The sequence below is a fragment of the Coffea arabica genome, chromosome 9e (assembly GCF_036785885.1).
Source record: "Coffea arabica cultivar ET-39 chromosome 9e, Coffea Arabica ET-39 HiFi, whole genome shotgun sequence".
In the NCBI taxonomy this organism is placed as follows: domain Eukaryota; kingdom Viridiplantae; phylum Streptophyta; class Magnoliopsida; order Gentianales; family Rubiaceae; genus Coffea; species Coffea arabica.
The window spans coordinates 31,547,604-31,561,422 of NC_092327.1; the positions used below are offsets into that span (position 1 = coordinate 31,547,604).

Here is a 13,819-nt window from a genome sequence, read left to right on the forward strand (position 1 = left end):
AATGTCAATAACGAATTCACTTCATTTTAAAAGCGAGGGACGAAAAGAATATTTTTATAAAATGTGAGAGATGAAACTAATCATTTTTCCTAATTATTAATTATTTTTGTTCTTTTACTAATACAACTTATATATGCATAAGGAGTATTTATGGAATAAAAGTTTCATCTCTTTCCTTAAATTATTTTTTAATGTTATTTTTTTAATTGGACTAATTTTGTTATCAAAACCTTAACCTCAACAAGGTTTGTGTAATTTTGCAAAATTCAGTGGATGCTAGTGCAATTGTCAAAAGCCTCAGGGAGAGGTTTCTTATATTATCCCTAGAATTTAATGTACCAAAAAAAACTTGAAATTCAAAAAGAAAACCGGTTGGACCAGGACTCTCAACAACGAACAAACAAGACATGGACAGAGATAATTATGAGTTGTATCTCCATCACCTTGCCAGGCTGTCAATCTCAAGATTCTAACGTGCAAATCCGCTGGCTGATGGTACCATCCCCGATGCCGATATCAAAATCTAAGGTCAAGATCCATCCTTTCCCCAAAAATTTCTCCAAATATTCACAAAAATCACTCTATTACTCATACTAATACTAGTAAATTAAGCAATAAATTATCCACCTAATGGTCCCCTAACTCTTCACTGCTACCATACTAGAACGGGTGGCAGCAAAGACACCTGCCTTCTGCTGCTGCTGCTGTTGCAATTGCTATTGCGGATCGCAGTTTTCCTCTTCCTGAACGGGTCCAATTCCTTTGTGGACTTCACCGATCAGGCCTGCATTCTTCTGGGTCGGTGCTTGTTTATCATTGTTTCATCTTCGTTTTTACTTGTTCTGAACTTTTTTGGAGAAGTTGAAGTTTTTGATTGATTGTTTGGTTGGTAGATCTGTTGTAATGGTGATATAATGAGAACCCTTTTTGGGTTTTGATCTAATTGGTAACCTGCATTTTGGGTTGGATTTAAAAGCTTAGAAAAAGACCCAATTTTTACAGCATTTGGGATGGATGCTATCTTATGTGTTTAATCAGAATTGAAGGGTGGTTTCAGTATGGGAAAAAAATGGTTTTTCTTTTTCTTTAATTTCTCAGCGTGAAATGGTGACTTTTTTTGCAGTCTAATGGTTGGATTAGAAGTATTATCTTGGAAAGTTTCAAGGAGAAAGCCAAAGCTAATTGGCTATTTGGTGTTTCTTGTTATCTGTTGCTAGTTAGTTTAGTAGATGTTGCTGAGATGGTGTCCAATTTTGTGTTTCAATATGCAAAAAGGCATTTCTTCAAGATCAAAATATGTATGTTAAGATCTACTTGACACTGTGCAGGATTTTTTTTACTAGATATTCGGTTAAGATCCCTAATCATTCTGTTATCTGCTAAATTCGGTTAGTATTGTTTTACAAAAAATGTGAAATTGCTTGCATTCCAAAATGACAGTATACCAAGCAAATGTGAGTTCCCTTGTGTTCTTTATGTCCTTTGCTCATGTCAAATTTTGGTATTGTGTGTTTGTACTTGTACCAAAGGCTCTAGCTCCATGCTGTAGTCCTAATGCTCTATTCAATTTGGCATAAGTTGGGTTTGTGGCAGGACCATAACTGCTATTCTTACTTATTTTATGTTAAATTGATCTTGTGTACCATTTTAATCAAGTTCCCCTGCACTCGAGTGGTACATTTTTCCCTACTATTACTTCGACTAAATTGGCTACTTGTGTCATTTGCCTAGGATTAATACGTTAGGAGTTCTTGGAATAAAGGATGGAGATGCAGATTGGAAGAGTAGGGAACATCATAAAATGGAATTGTTTCCTCCATAAAGTTGTGTTGTGTCCTTTGCTTTGCTTGCCTTTGTATGGTTTTGAGGCCTGATGGAAGTACGTTGCTCGTGTGAAATTCTTAAATCAAGTTGTGACAATTCAATTATTGTCATTCATGATCGGTTCACGTTTGTGTTTCATTACTTCAGCTTGGTTCTAAAAGCTATTCTAAATTTTTCATCATGTGTAAATTCTTTCACTAGGTTTTGATCCTATTTGTATCTGCCTAATCATTCTTTCATTTCCTTTGATATGTCACACCATTTATAGTTTGGTGCCAAGATGGTGGCTCAGGGTTTCACAGTTGATTTAAACAAACCTCTTGTCTTCCAGGTGAAAACTCCTAATTCTTTTTATCTTTCACTTACAATATCTTTGGTCTTAATGCTTTAGTCTGAATACAGAGTTGAAATCTTTGCATGCCAAGCTATTATTCTTCTAGGAATTATGAATTATATTTACAGACTCTTAACTCATCCCTGGAACACCAGTGTCGGTGTAACAAGTGAAGGGTGCAGGTGTAATATCCGTGTCAAACATGGTCAAAATAAATTGATACTTGGCTGCTTGGTAGCTCTGAATTCGATCAGGTGTGAGATGAATGGGAAGAAGATCGGAACTTGCAGGAGAGGGAGATGAGAGGATATGGTGGTTTTGTTTCAGAGATTCACTGAAATCAAAGCGTATTAAAGAAAGGGAAAGGGTAAGCAAGGAGTAGTAGATGTGAGAGAGATCAGAAGACTTCAATTTCAAAAGATAAAAGATAAGCAATTGAATATGTATCAGAAAGTTGAGAGTAACCTCATTGGCTCACATGACGATGATGTTGAATATATCACAAGTACTTTTATTGATTTTATATACTATACCAATTTCATTGTCTTCTCCACTACTTGATAGTCAAGCAAATAACACACTCCATGAGTAGCCTAATACCTTAAATCATATGTCTGTGGTCCACCCTTGCCTTTTCTCTGAAACTTTTCCTCCTCTCACTAGTTATCATTCAGAAGAGATTCAATAAAGTACACTATTAGCCGAAAAATATAATATATGTATAATATATAATATAATATTATACATTATAATATAATATATATGTATGTATGTATAATATAATATAATATATGTATGTATATGTTTATGTATATCTTCTCTACTATATCCAGATAAACCTGACTCTTTGGCGGTCCCAGTATCCCAAATTCTAGAAAGTTTATGAATCTGATACCTAGAGGAGCACCCAGACGTGACACCCATGCTAGAGTCCTTGTAATTAGTTCAGTGTCTTGCAGTCACTAGAAATGACAGATTCCTATGGTGAATAGAAGCAAAAGTTGAGTTAATGGCATCCCTTAATTTTGTCCTTCCCATGCAGTGAGTACTTAAATAAACTGTTGTTAGCAATATCATAGCCTGCCAGTTGCATTGTATTTTTATGCTCTAGATTTAGTGATGCAGCCATGTTTATCTTTCTATTCTCAGTTCAAAGAGGAAACTATAAGGTAGAGAAATGAAAACATCAACAGGTCTAAGTCCTGCATTTTTCTTCGCCGCCCCCCCCCCCCACCACCCACAAAACAAATAAAACCCCCCAAGCCGTGAAAAGGACAAACAAAACTAGGCATAAAAAGTTTGTTGAACTGGGCAAGATGGCATTTTGCCTTATAATAGACCAATTCGTTTGTTTTACTAACATGCAGCAGAACATGTTTTCCTTTTTGACTTGTAACCTTTTCTAGCTGATGGATACTAGTGCTGCTGTTCCACATAAGAGATATATTTGTTTAAGTCAATTAAACCATACTTTAACTTTTTGAATTTGCTTTATGAAATTCTTTGAAATCTTACACAGGTAGGTCATCTTGGAGAATCTTATCAGGAGTGGGTTCACCAGCCTATAGTTAGCAAGGAAGGTCCCCGATTTTTTGGAAGTGACTTTTGGGAGGTATACTCTCTGGTGAATTTGATAATATGATTATTCATTTATATTGACACTTGAATAATTATTATATGTATGTTATCAAGTCATGCTTCACAGAGCTGATGTTGATTTCATTTTTACTCGAAATAGTTTTTAACCCGCACAGAATGGTGGGTAATCCCCATTGTTTGGCTCCCAGTTGTATGTTGGTTTGTTTCAAAGTCGATTGTGATGGGTCATACACTTCCTCAAATAGCTCTGACGGTGGTAACTGGAATCGGTGTATGGACTTTGCTAGAATACACTCTACATCGTTTCCTTTTCCACATCAAGACGAAAAGTTATTGGTTAGTCATTGCTATGTGTGTAGGCATGTTAATTGTTTGTCGTCTTTCTTGTCGGTGTTATTTGTATTTGTGTTTTTTTTCTTCTCTATGTAATGAAATATGTAAAAACTTGTTGTAGGGGAAATACCATACATTATCTTCTTCATGGTTGCCATCATAAGCACCCCATGGATGGTCTGCGCCTTGTCTTCCCTCCTGCTGCAACTGCTGTGCTGTGCTTACCTGTATGTTTCCTTCTGCAGCGTTTCGTTTTTTATTCATACTGTATAAAGCCTGTATTTTCTTTCTTCACTCCCTTCCCGTTACTAATAACTCGTGCTATGCTTTACAATATTCATAGTAAGGCTATTTGGTAGTTACTGGGATCCTCGCATGTCTTTCAGACAAATGTTCCTGCCAGTAATTGACCAAGTCAGGTCATGTAATCATGCAATTTTTTTGACACATTTACTAAAAGTGCATAAAAGATACATGTGACTGAAAAGGATTCCAGGTCAGGGATATGAAATTTTCATAGGAATCTCAACTGTGAGACTTGTTTTTGACTGTGACATACTGCTAGCAGCTGATTTCTGTACTATTCCTAAGTGAGTAGCCATTGCATCAAAGTTCTTCCCTTGCTAGCATTTAGGTTGAGGATGACATCGGGCTGGTGGCCACCAGATTCATGCCCCATGGGAGAGGGAGGGAGAGGGCAAGATGTTATCTGCTCCATAATTCTAGAAATACAATTTAGTAGCTACTGGGTTAGCAATGACATCTAAGAGGCACTGGACATGAATATTTGTTGTCTTCGAGAGTAAGATGCATGGAGGGAGAAAAATTTGCTTGTGACATTCCATTGAATATGTTGAAAATGTAGTTGCTTAGACTGGTACTGACCAGTACATAATGAACTTTCACCTACTGAAACTGTCTAAACAACAAGTTCGAGTCTGGTTTCAGTGTCTGATTTTCTGCCATTTTGGATGGTGGTTGTCTTAAAGTGCTCCAATTTACTCTTTCAGCTCTCACTGGAGGTTTGTTGAGCTTTAGGGTCTGTTTGATAACATAAAAAAGTGCTGAATCTGAATTTTTTCAGACATTCAGATGTTTTGAGTGTTTGATAAATGAAAATCTATTTGCTGAACTTGTTAAGCAGTGCTGAACCTGTGTGTATTTTTTTCAGCACAAGAATCCTAACTGAATGCTTAATTCTGATAAGAATCAATAGAATTACTTCAGCTATCTTATCTTATCTACCAAATCTACCATTGTTTGTTAATTATGTTCAAAATTCTTATCTAATTAAACAACATAATATTCTCTATCTAACGATTTTTAGTTTCTCTTTTCTCCCTTTTTAATGACTTTCACATATTCTCCATACTTCTCATATAATATATTTCATCTTTTATATTAATTTGATTTAAAAATAAATATTGTCATTTTCATATCGAACAATTTTAAACTAATTAAATCATAGATTCTATTTCTTTTTTGAATGAAAGGATATAAGAGCAAAATTGTCAAATTAAACTTATTAAGCATTCAGCTATAAATATTTATCAAACAGTATAAATAGGTTTAGCATTAAAATTCAGACATTCATATATATTTTTCAGTGCTTAAAATTCAATAAATTAATTGTTTCAGTATTCAGATTTCAGAATTCAGATTCAGTTTTATCAAACGGAACCTTAGTTGATATTTTGTCTATATGGAGTGAATATTTTGACTGAATTTATGCGAGATAACTGGAGAATGCGGTACATCATGTGCTAATGAGTACAGATAACAGAAAATTGTTTGAAAAGAAATGCAAATCCATTTTATGCTTGCCTTCAGCTACACGTGTCTGATAAGCAGTCTTAAACTCGGGCCTTTCTTCCAAGTCTTCCCCTTTTAGTTAATTCTTAGGAGTATATGCACAGCACATTCTTCTTCTTCTTCTGATACTTGTCTTCTTGTTTTGCAGTTCTACAACTTAGTAAAACTCATTTCTACTCCTTCTACTGCTCCTGCTTTGTTTGGAGGTGGTTTACTGGGTTATGTGATGTATGATGTAACCCATTATTACTTGCACCATGGGCAGCCTACAAGTGAAGTGCCAAAAAACCTCAAGGTAAAGAGATACAAATCCATCAGAACAACTTGAGTCTCATTACATTTCTCATTTACATGTGTGTAAAAAACAATCTACATACTAAAAATTATGTACAAACTCGGATCGTAGATACATGCTATCATTTTAGTAGAAACAATTTGCATAGACTTGCATTAGCCCCATATCTAGAATGATCTGTCATGAACAAATCAAATTTTCCGTTGCCCGTATGAATTCTTGATTCAGTTGGGGCCGTTTTGTCACCTGAACCTGGAAGAAGGTAGGAATTTCTCCACTGCACAAGTGGTTTGATCTGCATATCTTTCTGATCATCTCTCTTTTGCAGAAATATCATTTGAATCATCACTTTCGTATCCAAAATAAAGGCTTTGGTATCACTTCCTCATTATGGGATAAGGTCTTTGGAACACTACCAACCTCAATGCCAGCTGAGAAGAGCAGATAGTTTGATGTGTAATAACTTAGTATTCGGCCGCGATCATTCGAAGCACATAGCAGATTTTAAGGTCTATTTCGTTCTCCAAATATTCTTTCTTATGCTATTTTTCTTTCTAAGAAAACTAGCAGATTTTGAAGACCTTGGTTTAAGGGTGGCAATGTAGAAAGTTAAACCAAGTCTTATTTAATTATTTAGTTCAGCGTCCAAAATTGGTGTGACGTCCGAGTCGTATTTAGTCTCCTTGGGCTTATGTCGGTTAAAGTGTCCGAGTCCAATTGTATTATCTTTTCCTTGATTAATTCGGTGTCCAGTGTTTTAGGGAACTAGTAATATCTATAGATATATGTACTCATGTTTGAGGAAGCGGGCCGTGGATATTTGAGGAATAAATTTGAGAGCTTGCCTCCTGAAACTTGTATTTTCCTACTCATGTACCATTACATTTCGTCTTCGCTTTTGGTGCGTGCCGTTGTTTTCTGTTTTATCTAATTGTTTCCGACTGCTTACTGAATTAGAGTCATAGTTATTAAACGCGGCCCGGTAAGTCTTTCTGATTGACCGTCTGTTTGGGGATGATAGGAAGAGCTCAGGTGTAGTGCTACTCCCATCAATCTGAATAACTCCTGCCAAAATTTGCTAGTGAAAATTTTATCTCTATCACTGACAATAGACACTGGCAATCCATGTAGCTTGTATACACTGTCCAGGAAGAGCTGTGCAACCTGTGTGGCTGTAAAAGGATGTCTGAGTGCCAGAAAATGTGCATATTTTGTGAAGCGATCTATGACCACCAGAATGGTATCCATTCCCTGTGACATAGGTAACTTCTCAATGAAGTCCATGGTGAGGTGGAACCATGCCTTATCAGGGATAGTCAAAGCCTGCAACAAACCTAGGTAAGACACATTTTCATGCTTGCACCTCTGGCACATGTCACAAGCACTGACAAACTTGATCACATCTTGCTTCATTCCTTCCTAATAGAATACGACTTTCAGCTTCTGATAAGTCCCCATTTGGCCTGAGTGCCCTCCCAGAGCAGTATCATGTACTGCCTTGAGTAAGGAGCTCCTGATATCATTTGCTAACCCTACTACCAATTTTCCCTTGTACTTAATGATGCCATCTAAGATCTGATAATCACTATGTGTGTGTGAGTCCAGCAGACATTGAGCTATAACAGATTGCCAGTGCTCATCCCCTTCATAGCTTCTGTATAATTCCTCCATCCATTTGGGTTTGACTGCAGAAATTGCTAGTAAGGAGTTCTCTGGCTGGTCTTCCTGGCCACAGAACGTTTTCCTAGATAGAGCATCAGCAGCAGTGTTGTCACTACCCTTCTTATACTGTATCTCATAGTCCAGGCCTAAAAGTTTAGTCAACCACTTGTGCTGCAGGGGTGTGGTTAACTTCTGTTCCAACAAATATTTTAATGACTGGTGATCAGTCTTAATTATGAAATGGTGTCCCACTAAATAATGTCTCCATTTGGTCACAGCTAACACCAAGGCCATTAACTCTTTCTCATAGACAGATAGATCCAAATTCCTTGTTGATAGAGCTCTACTGAGGTAAGCTATGGGATGAGAGTCCTGCTGCAACACTGCACCTATGCCTCCATTACTGGCATCTGTCTCAATCACAAATGGCCTCTCAAAATCTGGTAGTCTGAGAACTGGTGAAGTACACATGATTTGCTTAAGTTTTCTAAAGGCAGCATCTGCTTGTTCATTTCAGCAGAAGCTATCCTTTTTGAGTAGATCTGTCAATGGCCTACATATGATCCCATAATGTTTGATGAATCGCCTATAGTAGCCCGTAAGGCCTAGGAATCCCCTTAATGCCTTAACTGAGTTGGGGGTAGGCCAATCTAGAACATCTTTGATCTTTCCTTCTTCCATACTTACCCCCTCTGATGAAATCATATGTCCCAGATATTCAATCCTATCCTCTGCTGAGCAAATGAGCATTTAGACAGTTTGGCATACAGTTGATGCTCTCTCAGTACCTTCAATACCATCTCCAAGTGTCTCACATGCTGATCTAGATCTTTGCTGCAGACCAGTATGTCATCAAAAAATATTAACACAAACTTGCGCAGATATGTCTGAAAAACCTAATTCATTAATGCCTGGAAAGTGGCTGGAGCATTTGTCAGCCCAAAAGGCATGACTAGGAATTCATAATGCCCTTCATGAATTTGGAAGGCAGTCTTATGCACATCTTGGATTTTAACTCTAACCTGGTGATACCCTGCCCTTAAGTCTAATTTGGAATGATATTTGGATCCACATAACTCAGCTATCAGCTCCTTAATATTAGGGATGGGATACTTGTCCTTGATAGTCAATTTATTCAGGTGCCTATAGTCAACACAAAAACGCCAGGTGCCATCTTTCTTTTTGACCAGCAACACAGGTGAAGCATAGGGACTATTACTATGCTTAATGATCCCACTGTCTAACATTTCCATAACTTGCCTTTCTATCTCAGTTTTTTGTGAGTGAGGGTACCTGTAAGGCTTGATTTTGAAGGCCTGAGCATCTGATTTGAGGGATATGGCATGATCCAGACTTCTCTTTGGTGGTAAGCCTGTAGGTGCTGTAAACACATCCTTGTACTTGCCCAACAACTCCTTGACTTCAATAGGTGACTCAGCGTCTGGATTTGTTCCCTGAGATATACTGTAACAGCTATGTTTGTAATTAATGAAGTTCCTGAGGTCCTTGTTTCTCAACAGATTGAGCTCAGCTTCTACCACACATCCCTGCAGGATGATTTCTTCCGCTTCACTATGAATAGCTATAATGAGCTTGTGGAAGTCAAATATGATGGGGCTATAATGAGCCATCCAATCCACCCCTAAAATCAGATCCTATCCACCTAGCTCCATGACCCCCATGTCAAAACAGAATTTGTGATTATTAGTGGACCAAAGTACCTTAGGACTTTTAGTGCATCCTGATATCATTGAGCCATCCCCAAAAACTACTGTGAAAGGAGTGGTGACCACATATGGCAATTCTAGAGCTTTAACCAGATGGTGGCTAATGTAGGTGTCTAAACTACCTATGTCCACCAGAATATGTATGGGAACTCCCCTGATTTCTTCCCTGAGAGTGATTGTTTTCCTCTTCAGTGCCTCAGAAAGTGCATGGAGTGATACCTCCATCAATTCTCCAGGGTTGCCTGTCCTTTCATCTTGCTCCCCTACAGCATCCAAGAATTCTCCTTCATCTTCCTCATCGACTACCATCATGTTCAGTTGTCTGTTCTTGCACTGGTGCCCTGCCCCAAAACGTTCACCACACTTGAAGCACAGTCCATTATTCCTTCTAAATTGTATTTTTTGAGGCGATATTTTCCTGATTGGTGTAGCTGAACTAGTCTCACTTTTGATTACATTAGTCGGTGAAATTTTATAGGCATTTGGAACAGCAGCAGTACCTTTGTATAAGCCAAACTTAGGATCAACAGGCGACTTTGGTAATTCCTTAGCAGATTTCTGCTGTAACCTCCAGGCTTCCTCCTGCAACCTGGCTAAGTCCATAGCATCTGACACCTTGTTTGGCTTCAACATTTTTACCATAGTCTTAATTTCATCTCGCAATCCACTAATGAAGCTTGAAACGAAATATGATTCGGATAGGTGAGGATTTTTAACTAACATCAACGATTTTAATTCCTCAAACCTTTCCTGGTAGTCCTCCACTGTCCCTACTTGCTGCAGTTTGTTGAAATCTTCTACTACATCCCGAGCTCCTTTTTCCGCGAATCTCTCACCGAGCAATTCAGTGAATAGTTGCCAAGATAACTCTGGGAATTCCATTTTGATGCCTTGATACCATACATCCGCCTTACTGTCCAAAAACATCTCAACTACTTCCATTTGCTGGTCTGGAGGAATTTGGTAGGTGAGGAAATATTTCTGACATTTACGAAGCCAAATGCGTGGATTCTCTCCAGTGAAAAGAGGTAACTCAATCTTTGGGGGATTTGGTAAGAATACCTTGGAAGGCTTGGCTCTGGAGCACTGATTAACACCAAGCTCAGACTGGAGCTTCGTGTGTGCTGGGGGTGTTGGTAGAAATGGAGTTTTCTCTGGTTGAACTGCCTCATCTTTTTCCAATTGCTTCTCTCTGGCCATAATTTGGATCAATGCGTTGAGCTTCTGGTCCATGCCTGAGATTAATGCTCTCATTTCTTGGTTAGAATTCTCCATCTCTCCCCGCAATTGCTGCTGGACTTCTTGTTGATTCTGTTGGAGAGAGAAAATTGTTTACAGAGCTTCCTGCAGTCGTACTTCCTGTTTCATCAATTGATCATCCATATTCTTGAATCGTGTGCCTTCCGCCATTGTTAATAGTTGCAATCAGTCCGAGAATCGCTGCTCTGGTACCAATTGTCCGGAATTCAAGTAGAATTCCTGAGATAGAGCTGCAATGCAGCTGTGGAATGAAGAACAAGAGAGGGAGAAGGGTAGGAGAGAAAGGAAAAGAGAGAGAGACAGAGAGTGAAAGCTTGAGGGAGAAGAATCAATTCTGTTATTTCTCTTCATGCCTCTGCAATTGCAGAGAGCTCATTATAAAGGAATGACCTACACGATCACTAACCAACTTAACAAACTGACCTGCTGACGTCATCTGACTCAGCACCTTAACTACCAATAACAGAAACTGTTATTATTTATTACTATTTACAATTAAGCCCCCAAGTCCTGACACTAATTCACATTTTGTTAAGTCAATTTGAGTTCGAGCTTTGACCAAGTCGGTTCACCATTTACTCAATTTGCTTGCAACATTGTACATGTCCATAGAACTCAAAAGGGACATTTTTGTAAAGCAAAGTCCCGAGTCAACAAATTTTTATTTTTGAAACACCGAGTCAACAATTTTTGGTATCTTGAAAACTCACTTGCAAATTCCAAAGAGACTGTTTGAGAGTGCTGATGGTTGTGGATATCTGATATAGCACATGCAAGTGAAGATGATTGAAAGGGGTTGGACGCAAGGCTTTCAAAATCGGGATTCTACTTAGGATCGTTTTTGTGGTTGCAGGATTGGATCGATAGATCCTATAAAAAATGTAAAAAAATGCTCATACTAATAATTTTTAAATTTGCAATTCACATATAGAGCAATAAATAATGTAACTCATGTACAATTAATATAATAGTATAATCAATTAAGGCTAAAATTGTGCTATCTAAAATATTAGGGGTAGTCCAAAATAAAAATTTTGGAACTACATGTAACATATTGTAATGCATGTGATCAAACTAAAAATCTTGTTCTTTCTTATTTTAAAATCCAAACGTAATTAATGGACAAGATAGGTGGAAAAGTTGACTTATCTGTATATAGATCATTTAAGTATTTATTGATAAGATAATTAAACACTATGTATTTAGTTAAATATAACATTTATTAATGATTGCATCATTTGTTATATACAATAGCATAATTAAATATTGCGGACATAACGAAAAGTTTCAAATATATTTTCTTTGACTAAAATATTAGTATACAATAAACAAATAATTGAAGAAGATTATGATAACAGAAATTTGTGACAAAAAAATGTATTTTGGACTCAAAATTGTAGCCTACTACTTACTTACTTAGATATAACAAAAATAATCAATTTAGCTCTAAAGACTATTCATCACACTAATTTACCACAATAAAAACTCCAAACAATACCCCTAAGTGATAACTTATATTATCTTCTTAATCTAGTGAAATACAAGGGTCAATTTTAAAGGTTCGCCAATTTTTGGGTAAGGAATTAGCATGAGACACTTACATGAGTTTAAAGCCCTTCAAATCTAGTTTCAACGCAACAAATGACATTCAATTCCAAGTTTTCCATGCAAAGTTACGGTGAAAATAGTGTTTCAGCATCCCATAAGCTACTTGGATGTAGTTATAGTGTTTCAGCTGCCCATAAGCTACTTTGACACAGATGGTCAAAGGTACAGATTTTCTACTCCTGGGACGAATTTGCATCAACATGGTGAAGCAAGCACTTCGCCAAATGAGTAAAGGAAATTTGGGTGTAAGACTTGGTAAGGTATATTAAGGTCAGACTCATAGGCCTTTCTACCCAAGAGCCAAGATTAGTGAAAAAGGCAGTGCTAACTGCTAACATTGTCAATTAATGAACGATGCAATTTTGCCCTCTTCAGCACTCTTTTTACTCCCACCAGCCACTATTTATGATTTGCCACTCTCAATGATTTCCTCCAATGGTGTTTCATGTCGGTTAAGTTCCCTCTCCCCCTAAAATAGAATAGAGTAGATTATAGAAATGTTATCGTTGCGATAAAAAATAAATACTCTTTTTACTCATCACCAAAACGGGAACGGCCGCCTGCAAGACTCTCATATATAACATGTGGCTTTGACCAAGGGGAAAAAATGTAAAAGAAATATGCAATTATATACTACTTGTTATCAAATTCAAGGGTATTTATACAAACTTTTTGACAGGATGTATAATTAGACGTACAAAAAAAACCATACATTTAGTGGAGAAACTGATATAAATGTTCTTTAATATACAAAATTGCACTGTCTTTGTTAATTAATCATTCTATTGCACCATTTTCACACATTTTTCAATGTAATAACTGAAATCATCATCAAAAGGTGCTACAAAACTACGAAATAACCTTCAAACGTTATGTGATTTCTTAAAGTCTAAAAAAAATTTGTTGCGAGTGGTTTTCAAAATCTACATCTAGGGAAAAACAAAAACCACTTTTTGCACTTTGTTGAAGTATTTCTCTCAACTTCTTTCTTTTTTTCCATTATTTTTGTTGGAAAGATCATTCGAATCACTCACTATACAAGAAAATAGACATCTTGGAGCTTTACAAGTACTCTTAGATTCCCATCCCGGACTGCATTAGCCAGCAAGTCCCAGGAATTACCTCCCAAATTAGAGCTTATGAGTACACTTAGAAAAGACTTAGCCAAAAATCCAATATTTTCAATATCTTCTAACATATATGACTACATATTTAGAAAAGAACAAAAACTAACTAGCAGATGAACCCAATCCTTATCCGAAGCTCTTCTCTTTTACCAAAAACCTCAATTTGAAGAAAGAAAGCAACAACAAAATTATTAGAGTTAATTACATTTACCTCCCTTGAGGTTTAACCGAACTACTG

At 37.0% G+C, this 13,819-nt stretch overlaps 1 protein-coding gene across 3 annotated transcripts; it reads left to right on the top strand.

Annotated features, from left to right (window-relative positions):
- Positions 1-369: 369 nt before the first annotated feature.
- LOC113710593 (dihydroceramide fatty acyl 2-hydroxylase FAH1-like) lies at positions 370-7,051 on the top strand. 3 transcript variants are annotated; one of them, XM_072065869.1, is made up of 9 exons: positions 370-528; positions 665-798; positions 1,732-1,879; positions 2,093-2,155; positions 3,678-3,770; positions 3,897-4,093; positions 4,212-4,317; positions 6,051-6,197; positions 6,526-7,051. In XM_072065869.1, exons 3-9 carry the CDS (start codon positions 1,874-1,876, stop codon positions 6,643-6,645), a joined length of 732 nt encoding a protein of 243 aa, XP_071921970.1. In that variant the 5' UTR covers positions 370-528; positions 665-798; positions 1,732-1,873; the 3' UTR covers positions 6,646-7,051. The 3 variants fall into 3 exon arrangements, with proteins under 3 accessions (XP_071921970.1, XP_071921969.1, XP_071921971.1); XM_072065868.1 differs by having other exon boundaries at positions 397-798; XM_072065870.1 differs by lacking the exon at positions 1,732-1,879 and having other exon boundaries at positions 399-798.
- Positions 7,052-13,819: the final 6,768 nt, after the last annotated feature.